The 23318-nt window shown below is 33.8% G+C and overlaps 2 protein-coding genes and 1 pseudogene across 2 annotated transcripts; 1 reads left to right on the top strand and 2 right to left on the bottom strand.

Moving 5' to 3' along the window:
• The first annotated feature begins 6865 nt into the window (after nucleotides 1-6865).
• On the top strand, nucleotides 6866-12332 carry LOC133292840 (pentatricopeptide repeat-containing protein At1g26460, mitochondrial). Its single transcript, XM_061491303.1, has 7 exons — nucleotides 6866-7548; nucleotides 9004-9226; nucleotides 9327-9806; nucleotides 10164-10367; nucleotides 11073-11210; nucleotides 11295-11483; nucleotides 11789-12332. The coding sequence occupies exons 1-6, from the start codon at nucleotides 6959-6961 to the stop codon at nucleotides 11478-11480; spliced, it is 1821 nt and encodes a 606-aa protein (XP_061347287.1). The 5' UTR covers nucleotides 6866-6958; the 3' UTR covers nucleotides 11481-11483; nucleotides 11789-12332.
• A 2943-nt stretch (nucleotides 12333-15275) lies between these two features.
• Nucleotides 15276-16578, bottom strand: LOC133292881 (uncharacterized protein At4g04775-like). Its single transcript, XM_061491364.1, has 3 exons — nucleotides 16408-16578; nucleotides 16008-16339; nucleotides 15276-15369 (listed from the first exon to the last, which is right to left on the bottom strand). Exons 1-3 carry the CDS (start codon nucleotides 16576-16578, stop codon nucleotides 15276-15278), a joined length of 597 nt encoding a protein of 198 aa, XP_061347348.1.
• A 1972-nt stretch (nucleotides 16579-18550) lies between these two features.
• Nucleotides 18551-22410, bottom strand: LOC133292879 (triose phosphate/phosphate translocator, chloroplastic-like; annotated as a pseudogene).
• Between the last annotated feature and the right edge of the window lie 908 nt (nucleotides 22411-23318).

Below are 23318 nucleotides of genomic sequence, written 5' to 3'. Positions count from 1 at the left end.
TGAAAATCAAGAGAAAATTATGTTTTGACACCTTTAATTGCATATGAGGACTGCCATCAATTGTAAAGGATTTGCAAGCACTCATCTCAAGTCCATTTATATACCTACAGGACATTAGAACTTGGTTTGAATTAAAAATATTTATGGATGCAAATTTGAGTTACCATCTTGTCTAAGTTACTCAAGTAACTAGCCTAGCTACTAAAGTACGTGGCAGTCAATGTGGTTAAATATGAGCGGATTGATATATAGTTTTGATAAAATGTTAAAATTAATAAGGGAAAACCATTTGTGCTTTAAAGATAGAGAAAATTATCTGCAACAAAGAGATAATTTAAAGTGGACACCATCATATTTTTCTCTCTCAACCAAACATGTTTTCTCTCTCTTTGATTTTGTCTGTATGGCAGAGACAATGTTCTCTGCTATTAAAATAGAAATATTTCCCCAATTAATAAATAATTTAAAAAAGGGTAAAATGATTAAAAAAAATTAAACACAGGGTCACAATGATGAATCACTCTACAAGAAACAAACTATACAATGAGTTGACGAACAAGCAAGTATCTATTAAGCTACACATGGTAAATAAGAAAATGTACGCCGTGATTGCTGGTCGCAATGGTTAAAAGTGGTTATTTGAATCTCAATATCGATAGTTTGATCCTTGGAAAAACATTTTTGGGAAAACCGGATCGAATTGCAAAAATAATGTATATATTAAAAAAAAAAAAAAAACTTGAGACTTGCTTGACACATAAAACTATTTTGAGAAGTCAAACAAGTCACTTGAGAATTATCAAATAATGCTGTTATCTCGCAATCACAATCCTTAATTCTTCTGTATATTTTAAACGTTTGTCATTGATCTTCAGCCCTCTCACTTCGTTCAAATATATAGTTTTTATGATTTGAGGTATGTAAATTATATCATCTTATAATATAATCACGCAGAATGAGTTACGTTGTAAAATCAGATTATAAACTTGAGAAAGGTCCGTTATATGCCCATGAGAATATTTTTAATATCTGTTCTTCCCTGTCTTAAATAAAATAACCTGAAAATAATCGTTCCCTTTTATATGTTTAAAAAAATTATTAAGAGAAGAAGAAAAATAATCATTTTCCCCATATGATCCTATTGTTAAAGAACATGAAGTTATTGCTTTACTATATATTGTCTCGGTGATAGTGGCCCTCAATGTTTCTGAATAATTGCACTGAAGTTGCCAATTGGAGTATATAATATTTTCAGCTCCAATATTAAACTATTCCTTATTGTAATAAAAATATCTAATGCTTTACAAACGTTCCAATCTCATCTTGGATGCAATATATGTTTGAATCTGCTGAGTGTTTTGTGAAATACAATGATTCAAATAGTTCTATGGAACCGGCAATTAGCACAAGCATTCCTAAATAAAAGCATTATATCAGATAAATGACTCAGTTATTTGCAAATACAGGAACAAGACCAGAACATATAAAGATTCTCTACCACTCAGAGTGTTTGATGAAATGTCACTTCGCACAATGAATTCTTTCATGACATAAGTAGACAAGTGGTGGTTACCACATATAGATCTGTCTCATTTTTGGTTTCTATAGTTTTTTTTATTTTTGTTGGTTAGGAGAAGTGGTTAATACTATAATCGATACTTCTACCACAAGATAATTGGCTGATTTAAATTTTACAATTTCAGGGTAAATATCGTTTCTTTTAGAGTGGGGATTTGGAAGGTGTACGTACAATATCATGGGTCACACTACCCCATTTGGGATGTTGTAGTGCATATAACTTTAATTATTTATTTGGCTTAACTACCAAATAACATAAAGTTAATTATAAACTAATTTAATTATTTACTAACTGATTTAATCACTTATACGAAACGATGTAGTTAAATATTTATCTATTCCTTTCCTATGTGAGATTAGGAATATGATTGCCCCTATGGATATGTTAAAATACTCTTATTATTATATAGAATTATTATAACATCAAAGGTTAAGTGACAATTTACCAATGAATATAATATTATCTCACAACCCAAAGTATTCAATTTTTTTATATGATTTTTTTAACCAATATGAGACTTTACTATTCACGCTTCAATTCTTAAGCATTAATATGAGTTGACTTAAATAAGTTATTTATAAATACAAAAAATTATTTCTGCAATTATTGCAAATTTTTTTGTTTGTCCTATATTATATACTCTTGAAAATATAAAGTGTAATTTTTGAAATTAGCTATTGCAAAGGGTCTCACTTCTTTTTTGATGGGACCCATTATTTTTTTTTGTGAGAGTGACTAGGAAACTTTTTCTACCTCGAGCGGTAAAAAAGTTAACCCTTTATAAATATCATTATTAGTTCTGCAATACAATAAAAAAAAATTAATTATTGAAAACAAACATCTGAGTACAATATAATTTCCGTATCTTACTACTCCTATCTATCTTTATTGTATAATGACTTCAAATAAACCTTATCCAAAACTAGCCCCAAACATAAGGACTCCTAACCATCAAGATAACAAATTATGTCAAATCCAACTCAATATTGTGTCCGTCCAGCCGATGATGATTGTTAATAAGGGCATATTCACTTTTAGCTAATTATTATGTTTGTATGCTATCAACTTTAAGCAACGCAACTTTACAACTAATAACTATAGGGTTTCAAGATATTAAAAAGTTAGGTTATGGGTTTTGATGTCAAAAGTTTTTGATGAAATTGAACTTTTTAAAGAAGTTCGATTTCATGAAAAATCTTTGACATTAGAGTATGAAATGAATCTTTTTCTCAAGACGGTGAAATATGTCAATTTGACATAAATGAAAGAGATAGTGGTATAGATCACAGCTTTAAGACGTCGTCATCTTAGATGAACTGGGGGTGCTAAAGGGGAGTTGTTTAGGGTTACGATTATACCTGAGATGAGAATGCAGCAAAGTAACAATAATAAAGAACAAATAGAGAAAATGAATAATAAGGGAGCCAAGGTTCATTTATGTAAGAGGTTGGGGATTATCTTCAAATGTATAAAATGTGATACCATAATTGTTTTTAGAATAAGGGTTTTCCTTTTATCCTTTAATATAACACAACAAACTTTCCTACTCTCACACCATTTTGTGAAGCCCACACTTTTTAAAATAAAAAAAAAAATAAAAAATTAAGGCACGCAAAACGAATCTCTATAACATTACACAATCACTTTTCCTACAACATAACTCTTATAAAACCCTTAGAATAAATATCATTTTTGGTCCTTAACAAAAAATACGGTCCTCCACTTTAGTCCCTTATAAAAATAAATTAGTTAGTTAGTTCTTAACAAATTCAAAGTGGACCCATTTTAGTCCTTTTGAGGGATTAATATGGATCTTTTTTGAATTTGTGAGGACCACGATTTTAATTAAATGGGTCCACTTTGAATTTGTTAGGAACTAACTGACTAATTTATTTTTCTAAGAGACTAAAGTAGGGACCGTATTTTTTGTTAGGGAAAAAAAAAATATTTACTCTTGTTTTTAATCTCGTGAACCTCGTTAGGTGTGAAACTACATGACGCATGACAGATAAAAGGTTATACATGTACAGGGAGCGCGAAGGGACACATTCGAGTTTGCCTAAAGTTAATATTTAAGAAAATTAATTTTCTTAAATATAATGACCTATAACCTTAAAAATGTTTTTTTTAAGAAATTAATCTCGATTAACATAAAAACTTTTTAAAACAAACTAAAATACAGGGAGAAAGATGCAATCCAAAACCAGCAAAACTTGTTTAGTCGGTGTTATATATACCTTTCATGTTGTTGATTATTATCAATGACGAGAGAATGGATTCGTTATCAGTGAGAACACTATTATAAAACATGACAAGGACTTTCAAAGGAATAAGGAACTTTCGCCTTTTCGTTAAAGGGAGTAATGGAAGCATACCTTGAAAATTTGTGGTTGCTTTTTTATCACTTTATTTATGTGTCTCTGAAGTGCTTAATTGGGTTTTGAAAATTTCATCAGGCTAATAAAAAGGTTCATCATGGAGGGTTCACTCTCCAAGTCCCAGTGTCCAACTGTTTAAAAGTAAATCCTTCTACTGAAAAGACCATTGCCTAAGAAACAAAAGTTGCAACTTTTCTACGCTTCTTTCGATGATCTGTCCCCCTTTATTCTCGTCCAAATCCATACTTGTTTAATTCGATATTTGAAAAGGGAACCAAAGATGAATATATAATGCTACAATCAAACTCATAGATTTCATTTTTTTTAAACAATAATCGTATAAAAAATTGATTTTAATTATATCTTCTTTCAAATTATTTATTATTTAAACAGTTTATCAATAATATGTAAACTTTTGTTTCGAGGTAATATTGATGAAGTTATAAAGATATTGTAATTTCAAGTCACTGGGTTAGCCTAGCGATGAGGGGTGTAAGTAGTTATATAATAAAGTGTGTGTTCAATTCTTTAATATATCCGGAAAAAAAAGTGTAGTTTCTCAAGCATAAAAAGACGTAAACTAGATAGAAATTTGGCTATTGCAACGTAGGAGAGAATAATGAAGCACTGGGGGAGCGATCAACGGAGCACCTTTCCCTTACATTTGAGGAGTAGTAGCTAGAAGCAGCTCAGCCTAGTATTTGAAAGAATAAAGTGGGGTTTGATTGGGGCTTATGTTTTGTTATGTACATAGCTTTTGGTTTTTGGGCGTGATCTTGGCATGATAGGAATATATATAACGATAGAAAGAAAATGTGTTGACCAACTGTTTTTTTGGACACAAGTTCAAGTTCATCTTTATTATATGATAGGCTAATGGTGACTCGATGATTTCACAAAAGTTCAAGTTTTCAAAATGAGCTTAAAGTTGTAACTATTAGTTGTTTTCTCATGCATAACTTCAGTTGATAAAGGTAAAAAAGGGACATGTTATTTGATCAGCTCTATATAGCATCTCGTCCAAGCTGCGTGTGTTTTTTATTTTACCGGTTGATTGATTGCTCCGGTCGGATAAAATCACAAGAGTAATAAAAAATTTCCTATTGAATTTACTCAAACTCAAGATCATTAAGTAAGATAAAACAATCGTGTATCAGGTGATTCACATACTTAAGTGATTATCTAAATTATGTCCTTGAGTTGCTTAATCATGGGCTCATTTTTTAGCTATTTATGAGCTTTTGTTAATTTGAAGCTTTTCAAGGTCACACATATATAATCAGCCTAGATCTCATGACAATAAAGCTTTGTGATGTAACCTAGGCATTAAGGGTGTTCAAACCAGCTTGGCTTGATAACCCATCCCAATCCAAAGTTAATTGGGCCAAGTCCAGGTTTAAAATTTTGAATTATTTTAAAATTTAAATTAGGGGAAAAAAACGTCGTATTGGAAAAGTTAAGAGGATTTAAAATGAGATTGTATATCACCTATCCAATAGAAAAAGCTAAGAATCGAATCCAATCCACAACTAACAAACAGAAAGTTCAACTAATTGTGCCAAACCTCATTGACTTTATATTTATGTTTGTATCAAGTTGGCCTAAATCCTAATCCGATCTAACTTGGTGTTGCATAATACTATTTCTTTATATTTAAATTTAAACTCATATTACATGTCATGATAATGGGTTCATTTTTTCTGCAGTTACTGCAAATAAGTTATCTGCAGTAAGTCAATACGACGTCGTTTTGAGACAGAAATCATGATGTTTTTATAATTTTAATTTATTTTAGGGTTATAATAGTATTTATATTTATAATTTTTTAAGATTTTAATACCAAAATGACGTCGTTTTGAGAATAAATATAAATAACTTCTCTGCATTAACTGCGGAAACATTTTTCCCCGTGATAATACTATTGTATTTTGTTTTGAAATGTATATTATAAAACATTCCTTCGTTTACTTTGTTACTTCTAAAATCTTACAAATTAACTATGCATGATGTCTAATTTAATGCATTTTATTTAAATATAGGACTACCCAGTCTTCATCTGGTCATTAATTAGACCATGATCTAGTAAGATCTAAGTCCAAAGAAATGACTAAATCAAAATATTGGGTCAGTTTGAGTCAATCATATCATTCTTCCTATACTTGTTACTGAGAATTTGGCTAGGCTGAGAATGAAAGGCTCTATTTGATTTCTGTTCTGCTGAACAATTTTTTAATTTTAAAAACAAAAAAATTAAAAAAACTTATTTGGCATGAGTTTTCTGTATTTGTTGTTCTAAAAACAACATCTATTCTTTAGTTTTTAAAACAAAAAATAGAGAACACCTCTTACCTATTTTTGTTCTCTTTTCCTACTCTTACGTTTAAAACTGACAGAAACACGAAGAACAACATTTCATTAATGACATTCTAATAATTATAATCAAACAGATTTGTTTTCGTCTTTTTTCTACAAAATAGCTTTTATAAGTTGTTTTATAAAATAATTTTAAAAACAAAAAAATAAAAACACATTCAAACACGGGTTTGATGTTTGTCCTTTTAAAAGACATAAGTTATGTCATTTTAGGAGAGATATACACAAGAAATAAAAATCACGAGGGAGAAAGTGGTGGGTTTTTTTAATTTAAATTTTAAATAAAAAATTATTATTTTGTGTCTATCTCTCTCTTAAATTTAAAATGACATAATTTTATATTATTTAAAATTACAAACACTTCTCCCTTCAAACACACCCAAAATATTACTGTTGTTTGTTTCCATTTTTAGTGGGTGTTTGCCTGGTTTTTATTATTGGGCCTATCTCAAACAACGAAGGCCCAATCTCAAATCTCCATTTCTTCAAACAAAAAATAACCAAACTCGAATCTACCATCATTTCTTCAAACAAATCGCTCATCCGCCACCACGACGAAACCCAATCGGAATCACACAAACCCTAAATGTGTTAAACCCCCTCACTCACTCACTCAACTGATCCATCAATGGCGTCGCAAATGGCGATCCTGTGTCGAACTCGCTCTCTTCTCGCCAAAACAACCGCCTTCAAAACCATCACAACGTTCCCATTCCTCTCGCAGGAGCCTCAGATGGTAGAAGCCTCCGAACCCGTCGCTCCCTCCGCCGCCACGTCACTCCCTCCGAATCCAGCCTCCGGTAGCCCCCTCTACAACGAGAACTGGCGTAGCCCCAATCCTCCCTCAGTCTCCCACACTCTCATCCCACTAGGGCTCTTCAATAGCGCCCATTCCCCTCACACCTACGATTCCAACTCTCTCTTGAACCTCTTCGGCGATTGGATGACCTCGCAGAGCTGGCACGATGTTAAGCACATGTTCGAGGCCTGGGTTCGCTCACTCGATAAAGATGGAAAGCCCAACAAGCCCGATGTCAACCTCTTCAACCATTATCTCAGGGCTAATTTGATGATCGGAGCCACCGCCGGCGAGTTACTCGACCTCGTCGCTCAGATGGACGACTTCAACATCTCCCCCAATACGGCTTCGTTTAATTTGGTCCTCAAGGCTATGCACCATGCAAATGAGGGCGTTGCTGCTGAGAAATTGCTCGAACGGTTAGATCATCGTTGCATGTTTAATTTGTTCTCGAAATGATGTCTCGTGACTGAGACTGATGAAAAAAATGGCTGAAATGGTTAGCTGTAAATCTCGTTGTTGAAATCTGCTAATTACTTGGGCTCAAGCATATTTGTCAAGTGTTGTGCTGATACTAATGATTGTTTTAGACAGCTGAAATGATTTAAAATATGTTTTTCTTTGTCGGTTACTATTGTTATTACCTGAGCTAGAGCTGCTAGTAGTAGTAGTAGCTTTTGGCTAGTAGTTCTTTATCCGCATCATTGTCAGGAAATGAAAAATAGAACCTTTCGGCAAGAAATACTTAACTAGCAGTTTCTTTGAGAGGCAAATTTTACAAATAATGGCCTGGTGATATTTTCTGCTAACTTAGCTATGAACCTTCACTGAAACAGTCTCCTCTCTGGTCATGCGGGCAAGGTTGCATACAACCTTTCCCAGACCCTACAACGGTGGGATCGTCCACCCTTTTTAGGATCCATTGGTTTTATTAACCAGGAAAAGTTGCCTTCAGAAATGCTAGGGCAAGTGTTTAGTGCTATGCATGTTATATTGTTATATTAACTTAGTTATTTGCGTTGTTACAAAAAATTGACTTTTTCTTTTTCCAATTAGTTTTTTAGTCAATGATTGGCAGAAGCTCAAGCTTACCAATATGTACTATATTTTCCATTTTTCTTTCCCCAGTAGCCAGTTGTATGATATGAATAACTTTTACGCCGTCCACCTCATTATGGATTTGGTTGTAGGAGAATTACTATTTAGGAATTGCTGTTGAAAACATTTTCAGTTTACCGGTTTAAGAATGGTCAAAGAATTTTGAATGGGTTAGCCATATACTTGCTAACTTAACTAGCTAAATGTTGAGTTTATTGTTATTAAACTGAATATTTTTGTCATGAAATTCTAAATTTTAATTGTTCCTTTGACTCTTTTCTGTGTCTGTTGCATGTTCTTGTTGATCTTGATGTAGAGGAAAGTCCACACTTAAAAGTCATGCTGTTAGGAGTTGAAAGCCACTAATATAAAAATGGGAGTTTTTTTGTCTAACTCCCCAGCCAGTATGAGACTCTGGCTTCTGTGTCAATCTCATCGGGTTTGAAAGAACAATCCATGCATGCTGGAGGGTGAACAAAGTGGGCTCTATACCATTTGATTTAGAGGTGAGCCCACTCCTAAAAGCTAGGTTGTTAAGAGGAGAGTACCTCTACTTTAAATGGAGTTTCACTTCTCACACCCAGCTGACTGGGACTCGCTTTTGCATCCTATCCCCGCTTTATTATTGAACAAAATATTGAAATGCCAATAAGCATACCAATGTCATAATTACTCTCTTAATAGATAATATACACTATTTGTTTGTATTACTTGTATGTGTGTAAATTGAGCTCATTTGCCTCTTTATGTATCAAGCTTTGCTTTGTTATTTTCAGGATGCTGCAGACTGGAAATGAATCTCTCCCTGATGCTGAATCATATGACTTGGTCATTGCAATGCTCTTTTCGACTGACCGGATTGATGCTGCATTCAAATATATAGATTTAACTTTGAAGTCTGGTTACATGTTGTCGATGAACGTATTTATGGACTGTGTGAAGAGTTGTGCCAAAAAGGGCAGGCTCGATACATTGGTGACAATAATTGAAAGGTGCATGGTGAGTGATTAATTTTGTTGATACCTAAGATATTTTTTGGTAGCAGATTTACTAATAACTTTACATTTCTTCTCTGTGATGTTCTCATTGGTGTTTCTAGACAACAGATCAAAACAAAGCTCTTTGCCCCTCCTGGAACTTGTGCTATTATTTAGCCGAAATTGCAATTCGTGAGGATAATAGCAAGTTAGCTTTTCATGGGCTGGAGTTTTTGTCTAGATGGATTGTAAAGGGTGAACGTATGAGACCCCCTGTGTTGCTATCTGTGGATGAAGGTTTAGTTGTGTCAGCTCTTGTGACTGCAGGTAGAACCTATAATTCTGAGCTGGTAGGGAAAGCATGGTCTGTTTTGAATCGCTCATTGCGTAAAAAGAAAGTTCCTAATCCAGAATCATATCTTGCAAAGATATATGCTCTTGCATCATTGGGAAGTCTAAAAGAGGCTTTTGAAACTCTGCATAAATATGGGGCTGTTTATGGAGATTCCAGTCAAGAAGCTGAAGACTTGTTCTGTCCATTTACTTCTTTAAATCCATTGGTTGTGGCATTCTCCAAGAAGGGTTTTGAGACTTTGGATCTTGTATGTCTTTCTATCTGTTGAAGAAAATAATCCATACCACCTAAATTTTAGGATTTGTTATTACTCCAATCTTGTCATGATATTTATAGCTTTTATTGACATTTTATTTACAAGTTTTCTGTTGGAAATAGAATATACCAATTTTCTTTCTTTACAAAATATAGATGTCTTGTATTAAACATAAATTTATTTTATAAAAAAATTCCATGTTTCTTTGACATACCTTCCATTTATACTACCTTTTTGCAACTGTTGGCATGCATGCATTTTAAATTAAACTGTGGATATGATATATTTGGTTTATTATAATGGTATTTTAATTTGCAGCTTAATCTAGTCATGTTATCTTCTATTTAGGTTTATTTTCAACTGGAGCATTTAAGCCGTGAAGAGAACTATAGATCTGTTCCTGCACTAAACTGCATCATTTTAGGATGTGCAAACATATGGGACCTTGATCGTGCTTACCAAACTTTTGAATCAATTGGATCTACTTTTGGGTTGACCCCTGATATTCATTCATACAATGGGCTGATGTATGCCTTTGGGAAGCTCAAGAAGGTGATGACTCATTCTCCCAACCATCTTTTTTTTATGTATCTTTCTGCTCATCCTCTCTGCTCCTTCCACTACCTCCTCCTTTTGAAAGCATGCTTTGGAGCCTGTTTGGATGGACTTTTTTTTCTTCAAAAGCTGTTTTTTTTAAGGAAAAAAAGCACTTCTCGAAAAAAGTCTGTTTGGATGTCTGCTTTTAAAAAAAACAGAAGTCATAAAAAAAGCCAAAAACTTACTTTTTTCGAAAGCTAAAAATTTTAGCTTTTAAAAAAAACAGAAGTCAAAAGCCAAATATTTTTAAAAAAATCTAAATAGCTGTAACTTTTATAGAAAGTACTTTTAAAATAAGGAAGTGATAAAAAGGACTTTCTTGAAAAGGCAATACAAACGAGCCCTTGGACTTAAATTCAGTTTTGCATGTGCTTTGCATGCATGACATTTGACATATATAGGTGTCAATTGCCACTCAAATTAGCTCCTTTTTGTCATTTCAACTGTTTCTTCGGGGGCCTTTAGGAGATGACATAAGGTCCTCAGAGGCATCAAGGGAAGCTTATGTCATGGAGGCCTGATTTGAAGCTGATGGAGGAATGGCAAACACATTTCCTTTTGGATGTTCTTTTCCTGCTTGATTATTTTTTATGTGCTACAGCAGGGTCTGAAGTGTCAAACCTTGAAAACCTACTTATAACTTCAATGATCTTGTGGCAGACACATGAAGCTTCAAGGGTGTTTGAGCACCTAGTGAGTTTGGGTCTTAAGCCTAATGCAAAATCATATTCACTCCTTGTTAATGCCCACCTGATTAACCGGGATGTCAAATCTGCTCTGGCAGTGATCGATGATATGGTAACTACATTCTTGTGTGTGTGTGTGTTTTAATTTGAGTATATTTTGCAAGCAATGGTTATTGACTTATAAATTTATTGGCAGATAGCTGCTGGATTTGAACCATCAAAAGAGACACTAAAAAAGGTCAGAAGGCGATGCATGCGAGAGATGGACTATGAAAGTGATGACCGAGTGCAATCAGTTGCTAAATCTCTGAATTACCGAATGGGTTCAGATGGCCGGCGGGACATGCTGTTCAATCTTGATTACAGTATGGATTATGCTTGAATGGTAAGTTTTGACTTTTTTGAACAATTTTTTTTGAATTGAGTTATTTTTCTTATGAGTGATGATATTTACTTTGGGAATGTTGTTGTGTATACATTTTGGTTTAGGGTTTTGTTTCTTTCAGACACACTGGTATATACGTGTGTTACTGTTTTATAGGGCTGCCTTGTATTATTTTGTTTCGGTTTCTTTTCCCCTTGTTCCTTTCATGTGGAGAGTTCTTGTTGCAACATGGATATCCTTGCAGTTGAATAGTGTTAGTACTAAATCTACTTTTCATATTGATATATAGTTTTTCTTTTTGGCAGGGGCACTTGTCATTGATGTTGAAATGAATTATTTAAGCTAATCGGCAAATCTTATATTGCATCCATTTCCGTGGGGAATCCCTGTATGTATATTAGTGGATGTTACTTAGGTTTGCCGTAGCAGGATGATGTAAGGATAGCTTCCTGCAATCTTCATTTTTGTATTTGTGTTTATGAGGCGGGGAGGGGGTTGAAGATGCAATTGGCTTTCTTGGGGAAAACTGGGGGCAGTGACTTTTCCAGCAAAGTTATTTGAAATAATTGTAGGACAGATCCAATTTCCGTAGGATAGATATCAGGGCAGACATTTACTTCTCTCATTGTTCTTGATTCATTTTTTTTTTTTTTGGCTCTTCTATTTTTAATAACTTAGTGCTGCCAACGACTAGAAGTTGCAAGGATTTGGAAACCTTAGTTAAAGAACTACAGGTCTGCTGCATGTATGGAGCTGTGGTTGTATTAAATTCTACTGCAAATAATGGTCACATTTTCAAGTTTTGATAATGTCTAAAATTACTGGATTTAAAAAAATATATTGAAGGAACGGGTTGTGTTTGGAAATGTTAACCTAAATATACTTTGTGAATTTTGAGTTGCTTCAATTGTCTTGATAAAACTTATTTTAGGTTTAAATTTAGGGACATAAAAGTGTGTGGGGTTTATGTGAAGAGAAGAGAGAAAAAAAGAAAATATAGATTTTTCATATTTTTATGTGTATAAGAGATAAAATTATCTTTTATAATATGAGAAATATTAATCTCTTAAATTTATCAAAATAAATGGTTGTTAAGTTTTATGTTTTATCTTGTGACATGTGCTAACTTTAACATGGATAAGTTTTCTTCTCCCTAAACTTTTCTTTTTGATAAATTGTACTGTATTGTATATGAATATATATTATGTTAATGACGTCAATTAGTTAAAGCAAATTGTATTAATGTTATTCTTGCCCAAAATGTATGCCAAGGTTCTCTTGCCAAATATGGGTTTAACTCGAGCTAATTTAGGGTTTATTTGGTGAACATGATATGATTGAAATGAATAGCGGATGTAGAAAATGATTTGGGTTTGATAAGTTCATATTTTGTTGGTGATGGGGCTAATGGAAGCGTTGATGGTTGTGGCTGACGATGTCCTGAGGTGGTAGTAGTGGCCAATGATGATGGTTGATAAATGACTAGTGATGGCGATAGTGGATTGTAGAAGTGGTTGATGGCCAACGGTGGTTGGCCAGTGATAAGGGCTGACCGTTATGTGCCCAACAAAGTTTGCTGGAGAAAAACATAGTGTTATTTTTGGGAAGAGAGAAGTGCGACATTTATTATGTTATCTTGTCTATTTCTAATCCGAGTTTCTGTAAAAATTCGCTTATCGTGTTGTGGATATTATAAAATGAGTCAATTTGCTTTATTTTTATCACCAAAAGGGCCTTTATAATGCATCTTCAACACTAGTTAACTTAACATGCATAAGATAAGCTTTGTGAAAGTTAAAAAAAATATTTCTTGGTAATGTCTGAAATATATCATAATTAAATTAATCTTTAACGAATTTTAAATTTTACTTCTTTTCTCAGTATTTTTCCAAAGCTTCATTTACGTTACTGGATAGGATACTAGATAGGGTTTAAGGATTTATAAAAATAAAAATCTACAATATTTTAAAAATTAATATATTGAAAAATTATTTTTTATTTTAATTTATTAATATTAAAATATTATATTAATTCTTGAGAATTATACTAATTAGCGATGTTAATACATTAATATCTTATCATGTCTAATCCAACTCTCATAAGCTTGATTAAGTTATACATCATTTTGATATATTAAGAGACTCTGTTGTATAAACTTATATTATATGATTGTCATATTAAACAATTAAAAATATCATAACATACAGTATAAATTTATATTATCAAGTCTTATACATCACACCAAACAGACCCTAAATATATTATATTAGGTACACTTGAACTATTTATCACATCTAGTTAATCAACTGGGAAACCTATTCGACCAAAAAATCTTTGTGTGCTTAATCAGTAGTTTCGTTTTTCCTTTTACTTTGTAAAAGCCTTAAGGGGGCGTTTGGTTGAAGAGAAAATTTTCGAATACTATGAAAATGTAATTACTAGGGAAATGGTTAGAAAGTGAGTTTGGTAGGAAAATGTAAAAAAAGTTGTTTGGTTGACCGAAATATTACCAGGAAAATTTATTTAAATTTGCAAAATTTATGTTCGGGAAAAACTTCACACCTGTTTTTTCACTTCCTCAGTTATCTCAAAATACCATATCTCAAGTGGTATTCTGTAACAGAGAATTTCATCCAAAAATCAACACAAAAGTCATTTCCCATCTATCCTATTTGCCTAGTATTTTTTTCAAAAACCTGAACTAAACGTGATATTTTTCAATATCCACTTACACTTTCTCATCAATCCCAAAATAAATCTTCTACCAAACACTACCTAAAGATTAGCGGAAAAGGTCCTCTGTCGTAAAATGACAATTATTTGTAGAGTGAATACCCTTTTTAGTCCCTGGAAATATTTGCGAAGCACAATTTACTCCCTCGGTTTAAAAAAGTCACATTTCAGTGTTTCATTTTTTAAAAAAAGGGACACGTTTATCCTTCTGTTAAGTGGAAAGTGACGGCCCTGTTGACGGACGCCACCTGGAACGTTAAGTGGCTGAGTCACTAACGTCATGCCCACGTGGAGAGAAAACGACGTCGTATTGATAGCTGCCTTGTGTCTAGTTGGATGTTTAGACATGTGACCGTTGCATGAAAGGGTGAGTGACCCAATATAGTCCCTGTCAAATTTAGAACCCTAAATCAGCCTAAGAATAAAAAAAAAACCCCAAAACACATTTTGTTGAAGATTGAATAGAGTGTCAAGTAGAAGGTGTTTACTGGCTATTTTCTGGTGCGTAGAAGAAGATGACTATGTTATCTGGCTTGGGGGATCAAGTTTTCTGGTGCATTTGGGAGTAGAACAACCTGACGGAATTTTGGACGAAGGTGCAAGATGTTGTTCAGCAAGATCTGAGTATGAAGGTGCAGGAAAGAAAGCTGTGATGATTGCAATGGTTGTAACAATGAAATGCATCGTACGAAATGTAGTTTTTCTTGAATGAAATTGAATGACTTGTTGACCACTGTGATGAATAATGTTAAGAAGATGCACTTTTGGTCCCTGGATATTGGAACCTAATGATATAAACTAGAACCCAATGTAGTCCCTGGATATTGGACCCTAATGATATAAACTAGAACCCAATTTAGTCCCTGGATTTTTTATCGAGGGCCAATTAGGTCCTTGAAAAAATATATCGGGGCACTTTTTGGTCCCTGACAGTTAAAATTTGGACATGTCCTGTTTAGACTAAATTGGACATAAGCTGCAATTCAAAAGCTATTCATCACAAAGACATAATGCAGCAATTCAAAAATCAGCAAGCTACAGCAATTCAAAAGCTGCAATTCATACAAGCTGCGATCCAAAAATTGGACATGAACACATTGCATTCAAATTTGTCCAAACAGCAACGACCAAACAGTACCCAAAATTGGACCACCTGCATTGTAGCCAGAATAAAAAAGATTCATACACAAATTAACAAATCAGCATACAGATACAACTTGCAGCAATGGGAAACAACTGATATAAAAAAAGAAGTTGTAGTCAGTTACAATTGCATACCCTTCCATCATAATTAAAGGCTTGTCAAAAAACAGAACCTATGATGGGCACCAAAACCATTCTAAAACATCCATTTCATACACAAAAAACAGAACCTATGATGGGCACCAGAACCTATGGGGGTACCAAAAAATACAGTCATGAACTTTGTTGCCAATACAACAAAAAAGTGAACCCCTATACAAAAAGCTTATGCCCCATCATGACAGTGTAATCATAACAGTATTAAACTTCATATGTTCATTGCCATGTGGGTTGTATTACTCCAAAACTCAATAACAATTGCTATTGACATATTCTTAGTATATCATGAAAGGGTCGAGTATACACAATTTCACATTTTATAGCACATAAAACAGAAATACAAAGCCATATAATCATGGCATCTTGTGAATTTTAATCATCACCAAACAGAACTACATTGTCATTACATTTCATTGAAGAAAAAAAACATTTCGATCACTACATTTAATTGTTACAACAATTGCAATCAAAAAATAAATCATCAAAAACCCTACACAAGTAGCAACTAAGACCCTAGCTGCCCTACCAACATGCCTAATTTCCTTGTCCATCCTATCTAACTCCTCCGCCATCTTCAGGTATAGCTCATTCAGCTTTCTTTTCTGCACCTTGATATTCAGTTCTTGCTCACTAATCTTCACACCATGGTCATTCAACTTAGCTTGCAATTGGTCACTGATTATCATGTCCATATGCTTCAACTTGAAATCCATTTCAGCAACATCCAACTCCACCTTGTTGATTCTTCCATCTTCAAGCTCCAAGCTTTCATTACATACATCATCTACCCATCTAAGAAAATTACAAAAGGGCTTCTTATCCTGCCAAAATTTCAGTCCACCGTAAGCAAATATTCCAAGTTATCAAAACTCAATTTACAAATGTATACCTTGAAATTAGGGCACCCAAAGAATGCCCTATTTGGGTTTCTCTCTGTTTTGGAGGTATAGACGATTGTTTGCCTCCCACATTTGCACCTTCGACCGCCAGGTAGTCCCTTTGTTCTACAACCAAAAGACGTACTCCCACTTGATCCCCCCAAGCCAGATGACATACTCATCTTCTTCTACGCACCAGAAAATAGCCAGTAAACACCTTCTACTTGACACTCTATTCAATCTTCATCGTGGGGAGCTTTTGGAGTTTTTTTTGTTCATGGCTTAGGCTGATTTAGGGTTCCTAATTTGACAGGGACGAATTTGGGTCACTGACCCTTTCATGCAAGGGTCACCTGTCCAAACATTGGGATAGACACAAGACATCTACCTAAACGATGTCGCTTTCTATCCACGTGGCCAGGACGTTAGTGACTCAGCCACTTAACGTTCCACCTGGCCTCCGTCAACAGGGCCGTCACAATCCATGTAACAGAAGGACAAACGTGTCCCTTTTTTTCAAAAATTAGACACTAAAATGTGACTTTTTTAAACCGAGGGACTAAATTGTGCTTCGCAAATATTTCCAGGGACGGAAAAGGGTATTTACTCTTATTTGTAAGTTATATTGTATTCTATTACTATAATTCCTTTAAACTGGTAGTTGAGTATACGTAAATTTTGATTAAATAGGCTTTTTACTTTTTCCAGGTATGTCTATAACCTTTGAATGCGAAATTCTTCTTAAAACAACAGAGTTAAGCTCTTCAAATAAGTTCCTTAGAAGTGCAGTTTGCTTACCGTTGGGTCTAATCCCTTGTGGGTTGTTGCTAGTAGGTTAATTATTTATGATATGATGTGATTAGTATGTAAGTGGGAGTAGAGATGTTCATTTAAACCGGTCCATGTAGACCAAGTCAATTACTGTAGGCCCAACGTTATGTGGACCACAAGTTGGGCAGCTTGGTCCACTGTCTTGAATTATATCTTGTAAAAAAATAGTTTTTTACACATCAATTTATTCTTATGTTGTCTTTTACATAGTTTAATCTCAAAAAATACAAAATAAAAGTTTTTGTAATTAAAACAATAATTTATATGAGAAAAAATAAGGATAAAATCTTTATGAATCAATAAAAAAATAATTAAAAAAATCAAATTAGCTGCTAATTTGGCCTACTGTGGATCAACTTGCAACATAACAAGTCAAATGGGGCCAAGTTATATTATATCCTTGAAAATTTTCAACTAAATCCACACATTTTGTTCGAATAAACTGTCCATTTTTTACAACACCTAATGCGTGTTACGTATCTTCAATCTACGGTATTACTATCATTCAATGCAACTGCTGATAATCTTTGCTTCTATTTCAGTTCCATCAAGCATCTAGTCATTTATGTCATCATTATTTCAGCTTAAGAGAGTGAAGAAGGAAGATGAGTTTGAAATATGAACCTTATAGAATGTAGATGCTTTGATAAACGTAGATTTTTTTTATTTCTTTTTTCTTTTTTTAATTTTTGTATAGAGTAATGGCTCATTGTGCTAGCACAATAACAAAAACAAAGCTTTAACACCGAAGCAAATCCAACTAAAATAATACACATATAGTGATTAGATCACACATTGTCATATATAATAACAGTTTAGTAGCAATTGTACTTCTATGCTAGGCTGTAACTTTATACTCCTATTTAATAAAGTCATGATATATTTTGTATAAGAGAAGGGAAATGTTGCTTCCTCAGACAAGTGCAAGCACAGAAACTACACAGGAGCTGTTTCAACCATTTGATGCAAGGAAAAAAAAAAGAGGGAGAGAAGAGAGAAAAAGAGATAAAAGTGAAAGGTGGCTTTGCAACTTATGCTTAATTAAACACTGCAACCAAGTTGTGCAGGTACTCATAAACTAAGATCCACCAGCATTGGAATTATACAGCAGCAGATAAATACTAAACATACATAAAATGAAGCAAAATCAACCTTGTCTACCTGATGTACATCTTCCACAATCCGCTTTTTCTCAGCTTTTAATTTTCAAGGTATGAGCCATGAAATATGTTTCCAAGTATTGGATTATCTGAATGCTTCATGTCACTTAACCTATGCCAATGTAGCATGATCTAACATTGTTAATAGGAAAAAGAGCATCCATCATGATGCAATGGCTGCAGCAGCTTTCTGAAATGGAATAAAGTTATTCGTAAGTATGTGTATTCCTTTTACGATACAATGTGATTTAAACAGGAAATGTTACTACTATACTCTCTCAGGAGTGATAAATTTCTTCTGCGGTTGCCCTACGGGCAGGGCGGTTAAACTAGTGAGAGTGTGAATATGATGCAAATTAGTCACGTAATGATGGACAACATATACAAATTTAGCATTTCATCAAGATGCCAAGAGACATGGGATAAACAAAATTGCAATATTTTCAATCAAATTTTACCCATTTATTCTCCTCCATGTTTGCCTTTATCAGAGAATAGATGGCAACACCAGCAATTGCTATAGCAGTGCCAATGCCAGTTTGTGTTGATATCTTATTGCCTGCAGAAGTTAGCAAATGTTAGAATCGAATAGGGAAATGTATTAAAATTAAAATTACCCCTTCAACTTTGACCCTTTGACAAATAACTCCCCCGAGGTCTCAAATTTAGCAATTCAACTTACTTGAACTTTTAACATATGCTACTGTGGTTTCAAATGAAATAATCCCTTGTGTTCAATTGCTGAATTGAACCAATAGTATTAAATCAACAGAGAACTATTTTCCAAAAGATCAAAGTTGAAGGGATAGTTTGTATTTTAAGCTAAATTAAATGCAGAACTGCACTCAAATTTACTAGACTGCTTGTATTTTAACAATAATGGTGAGTTGCCATTTTCAATTTATAAGCAAATTAGAGTAATTACCGAACACCACTATAGAAAATCCAATGACAAAAACGCGCTTCAACACATTCCCGACTGCGTGTGTCAGAGGTGCAACCCGTTCCAAAGTATTAGTAGCAAGCTACAATTATTTGTCAAAAAATTGCTAAAGTTCATCTTTTGCACATCCATTTGTGTCTGCAGAAAAGAAAAGGTTCCAAATATGATCAACTTTATTTTTAACTGAAACATAAGGATACCTGATTATAAAGATGGTAAAACATTCCAATCCAGAAAAGGTCAGACAAAAACTTGAACAGGCCTACTTGGGCAATAGCATTTCTAAATCCAAATTCCATAAGTTGAGGACCCTCAATCTGGAAGCAGCCAAAATCCAATCAATCATGAACTTATAGAAAAGCACTAGCAAAATTAAATATTCCATCAGTTTTTGTAGCAAATAAACTTACAAGTATTGCTGGGGGGATGCAAAAGAAGAGGGCGATTACTGAAATATATGCGTATACATTTGTACTGTCCATTCCAGTCTGTTAAAGTTAAAAGTATTTAGAATGTGTAATGATGGTGAAGCATCCCAATCCAGAAAAGATCAGACAAAAATATGAACAGGCCTACTTGCTCACTAGGATGAAGACCCTATGAGCAAAAGTAATGTGCTAAAAGATCTTACCATTGCTTTCTTAGAATATATACTTCTGTATGTAAATGCTATACTTGAAATCATTGCACTAACGAAACCGGTCCAATTGAAAGACAGTTCAGTCAGTGATGCCATTGATACACCTAAAGTAAAACTCATATCAGTAAATAAGCATTACAAGAGGCAACTGTCAACTTTAAGAATTGGTCATACATGGACTATAAAGATATAATAAAGCAGAGGACACTGAGAATGCGCCAAAATTTAAATATGTAGCATATTAGCTCTTCTTTGAATCAAAGAGAAGGAAATAAGAAGGGACAACAGCTTACCTATAACAACTGGGGCTAATGATAGCCAGAGAGATAATGGAATCTGATGGCCCAAGACAAACTGGGAAGCTGCAGCATTGAAAAATGGCTCCAGAGCTACAAAGGGGGAAAAACACAGAAACAAGTTATGAATTCTTAGCCAGAGTATTGATCAATGAATATGAGTACTTAGAAATAAGTTTATTAATAAACAGAATGACAATTAATCTAGAAAACCAAATATTCAAATCTATGAGAATTGTGAGTAGTACATTTTCATGAATATTCATGTTTTGAACTTCTTTTGATAAATAATCTAAATCACAATGCTTGAGTCATTTGCTCATTTTCAAGTAGAAATAGTAAATCAGGAGCCAAAAATGTCAAACAAACTTATCCTGGACCAACATTGTCATTTGCCCCATGTGTGTAATTGTAGTCTGGATTGCATAGTATATAATGAAACTAACTCTGGGACGCTCATAGGTGATAAGACTTCAATCAGGATAAAAATTCCCTGTATGAAATTCATAAATATGGGTTGACCTAAACTTCATAATCATCTTCTTGTTGCAAAGGCATGTCTGCTGACTTCAATCGTTGACAACAGATGCATATAGTGTGCAAATAAAAACAGCCAAAGAAATCTCTAGTTGTCTTTTTTTTCCGTCCAAATATCTTACCTTTTACAGTATGTGTAAAAGACACAGCAACAGCAGCAAATGATACATTGGACATGACATGACCAAGGGCATGACAAATTGCAACTGGAGTCAACAAAACCAAGAGCTCCTTATTCATTGGCTGGTAAGAGGAAAATAACATGTTATTGAAATTTATAATAAGCCTTGACGATAAAATATAACACGTAGGAACTATAACTTACTGCACGTTTTGGTAGACCTAAAGCCCAGCAAAGAAGGCAATATCCAACCCCAACAAGGAGATGTACAACAGAAACAAAACTGCAAAGGATTTGAAAAGATTTGTATATGTTACAGGGGAAGGAATCTTTGAAAAGCTAGAAAATCATGTTGAGTTAAACTAGAAAGAACAGTTATCTAGGCCTGATTATGTAGTACAGTGATAAAAATTGGTATATGCAGAAGATTTAAAGTCAACTCTGGAAGAAAACATACAATGGATATGGAAAATAATTGTAAACTTTCTTGTTGAGTATGTTGAAAATCACATTTAAGAAGTACCTGCATGGAAGAAAGAGAATGTCAAAAATAAATTGTAAGTATGCAACAATCTAGCCTGTATAATATGAATGCATGATCTCATTATTTTAATGTTCCTCATTTGGCATTTTAATTATTTTTTCTCTCTTATTAGTGTTTATAAGAGATGGAAGTATTGATAGTAGATAGTAGCTGCAATTTAGCAGCATCCAGCCACTACTAATCCTTGTCTCATATACATCTCTTACCACCTAAAATAAAGGGAGGAATTCTTACCACATAAAGAAAAAGAAACCAGTAACCAATGCAGGAAATTTCTCACCAAAACTCTGTGAGGGTTTAACAGACCTGTAATTGAGCATCAAATATCAAAGGGAAAAAAAAGGAATTATCAGAAAAAATTCAACAGTTCAAGAAAATTGCTAGTTTGCTGGGATGTAAAGTACTAAACACTGCACACTTGCACAGTATCAGAAATTCAATCCAATTTCTGTTAACACAAGTTTCATAAACAACATTTCACTATTTCCCTTTCTCTAACAAATTTCAATGACTTTTAGCTATTTACTCATTCTGATCCCATGCAAGCAAAAAGTAAGACAATGACTTATTTTGTTTGGTCATAATCGAATCAAACTTAAAAGTGTGTAACTCTAACCCATTTTGGATTCCGATTTCACTGTCATCAGCAGCATCTGCTGCAAAGGCTGCCACAACAGGAAACCTTCGATGTCTTAGTTGCTGACCCCAACCAAACATGCTTAAGCACGAGGCCTTCTCAGAGTGCAAAATCTGCATTGGCACCACATGCTTCCCACTCCCCACCAATGAAAAGGACCCCAAGCTTGAATCTTTAGCCTCAAGTTGAGGTGCCCGAGCCTTGAGCAATCCATAACTGGTTGAAACTCTTTTGGGTAGCAAATGAACTGAAGAAATTAGAGGTCTCTGAACTGATATTTGAACTGGGTTGGTAGCAGAAGCCATTCTTTCAAAACCACAATGCAAACACGATACGGGTTCTGCTAGTTTTTCAGGGTTTTGGAAACAAGTTGCATATAACAACGCAATGAAACAAACGGAAACGATTAAACCAAGTTGTTAGGATACTATGAAGAGGAGAGAACACAGAGTGAAGCTTTTTTTTTTTCTTCTGAAAAATGGTTAAAGATGTAGATTTTACGGAATCTGAAATTCAATAGCGGAAAAGGAGGATATTTTGGATTAGATTCACTGACCCAATATGGAAATTATGATTATGGTAACAAAAAATAAATGCTAAAGTGTGGAACTTAGAGAGAGAGAGAGAGAGAGAGCATGGACTATGTGAAATGTGAATATCTTATGGAACAGTTCAAGGATTGAAGGAAGAGAGAGAGAGAGAGAGAGACACCAACACATAGATGCCTTTCAGTTTCAGTTTCAGGAACTTGAAATGAAATGGTGTTGCTGAAAAACAAAGCAACAGACACAGCTACAAAGTACAATGCATTTCAATATCAATATGGTTTACAAGTTTCCCTTTCATAAAACAAAGCAGAATAAGAAAAAATAATAATTTTCTTATATTATCTCTTATATTCATATTTTTAAAAGGTTTTATAAGAGTTATGTTCTAAGAAAAAATGATTGTGTAATGTTATAGAGATTCGTTTCGCATGCGGTAGTTTTTTTTTTTCCTTCAAAAAGTGTGGACCCCGAAAAATGTTGTGTGTGTAATAAACATTTTTGTGTCATGTTAAATGACAAATGCAAACCCCTTGCATTTATCATTTAACATGACACAACAAACTTTCCTACACACACAACATTTTGTGGGGCCCACACTTTTTGAAGAAAAAAGAAAAATTACAGCACACAAAACGAATCTCTATAACATTACACAATTATTTTTC

The sequence above is a fragment of the Gastrolobium bilobum genome, unplaced genomic scaffold, assembly GCF_033153095.1.
Source record: "Gastrolobium bilobum isolate Gb01-03AN ecotype WA unplaced genomic scaffold, APGP_CSIRO_Gbil_v1 utg2530, whole genome shotgun sequence".
NCBI classification, from domain to species: Eukaryota; Viridiplantae; Streptophyta; class Magnoliopsida; order Fabales; family Fabaceae; genus Gastrolobium; species Gastrolobium bilobum.
Note: the sequence above shows the minus strand (reverse complement) of the source record. Positions and strands in the feature narration are given on the sequence as shown.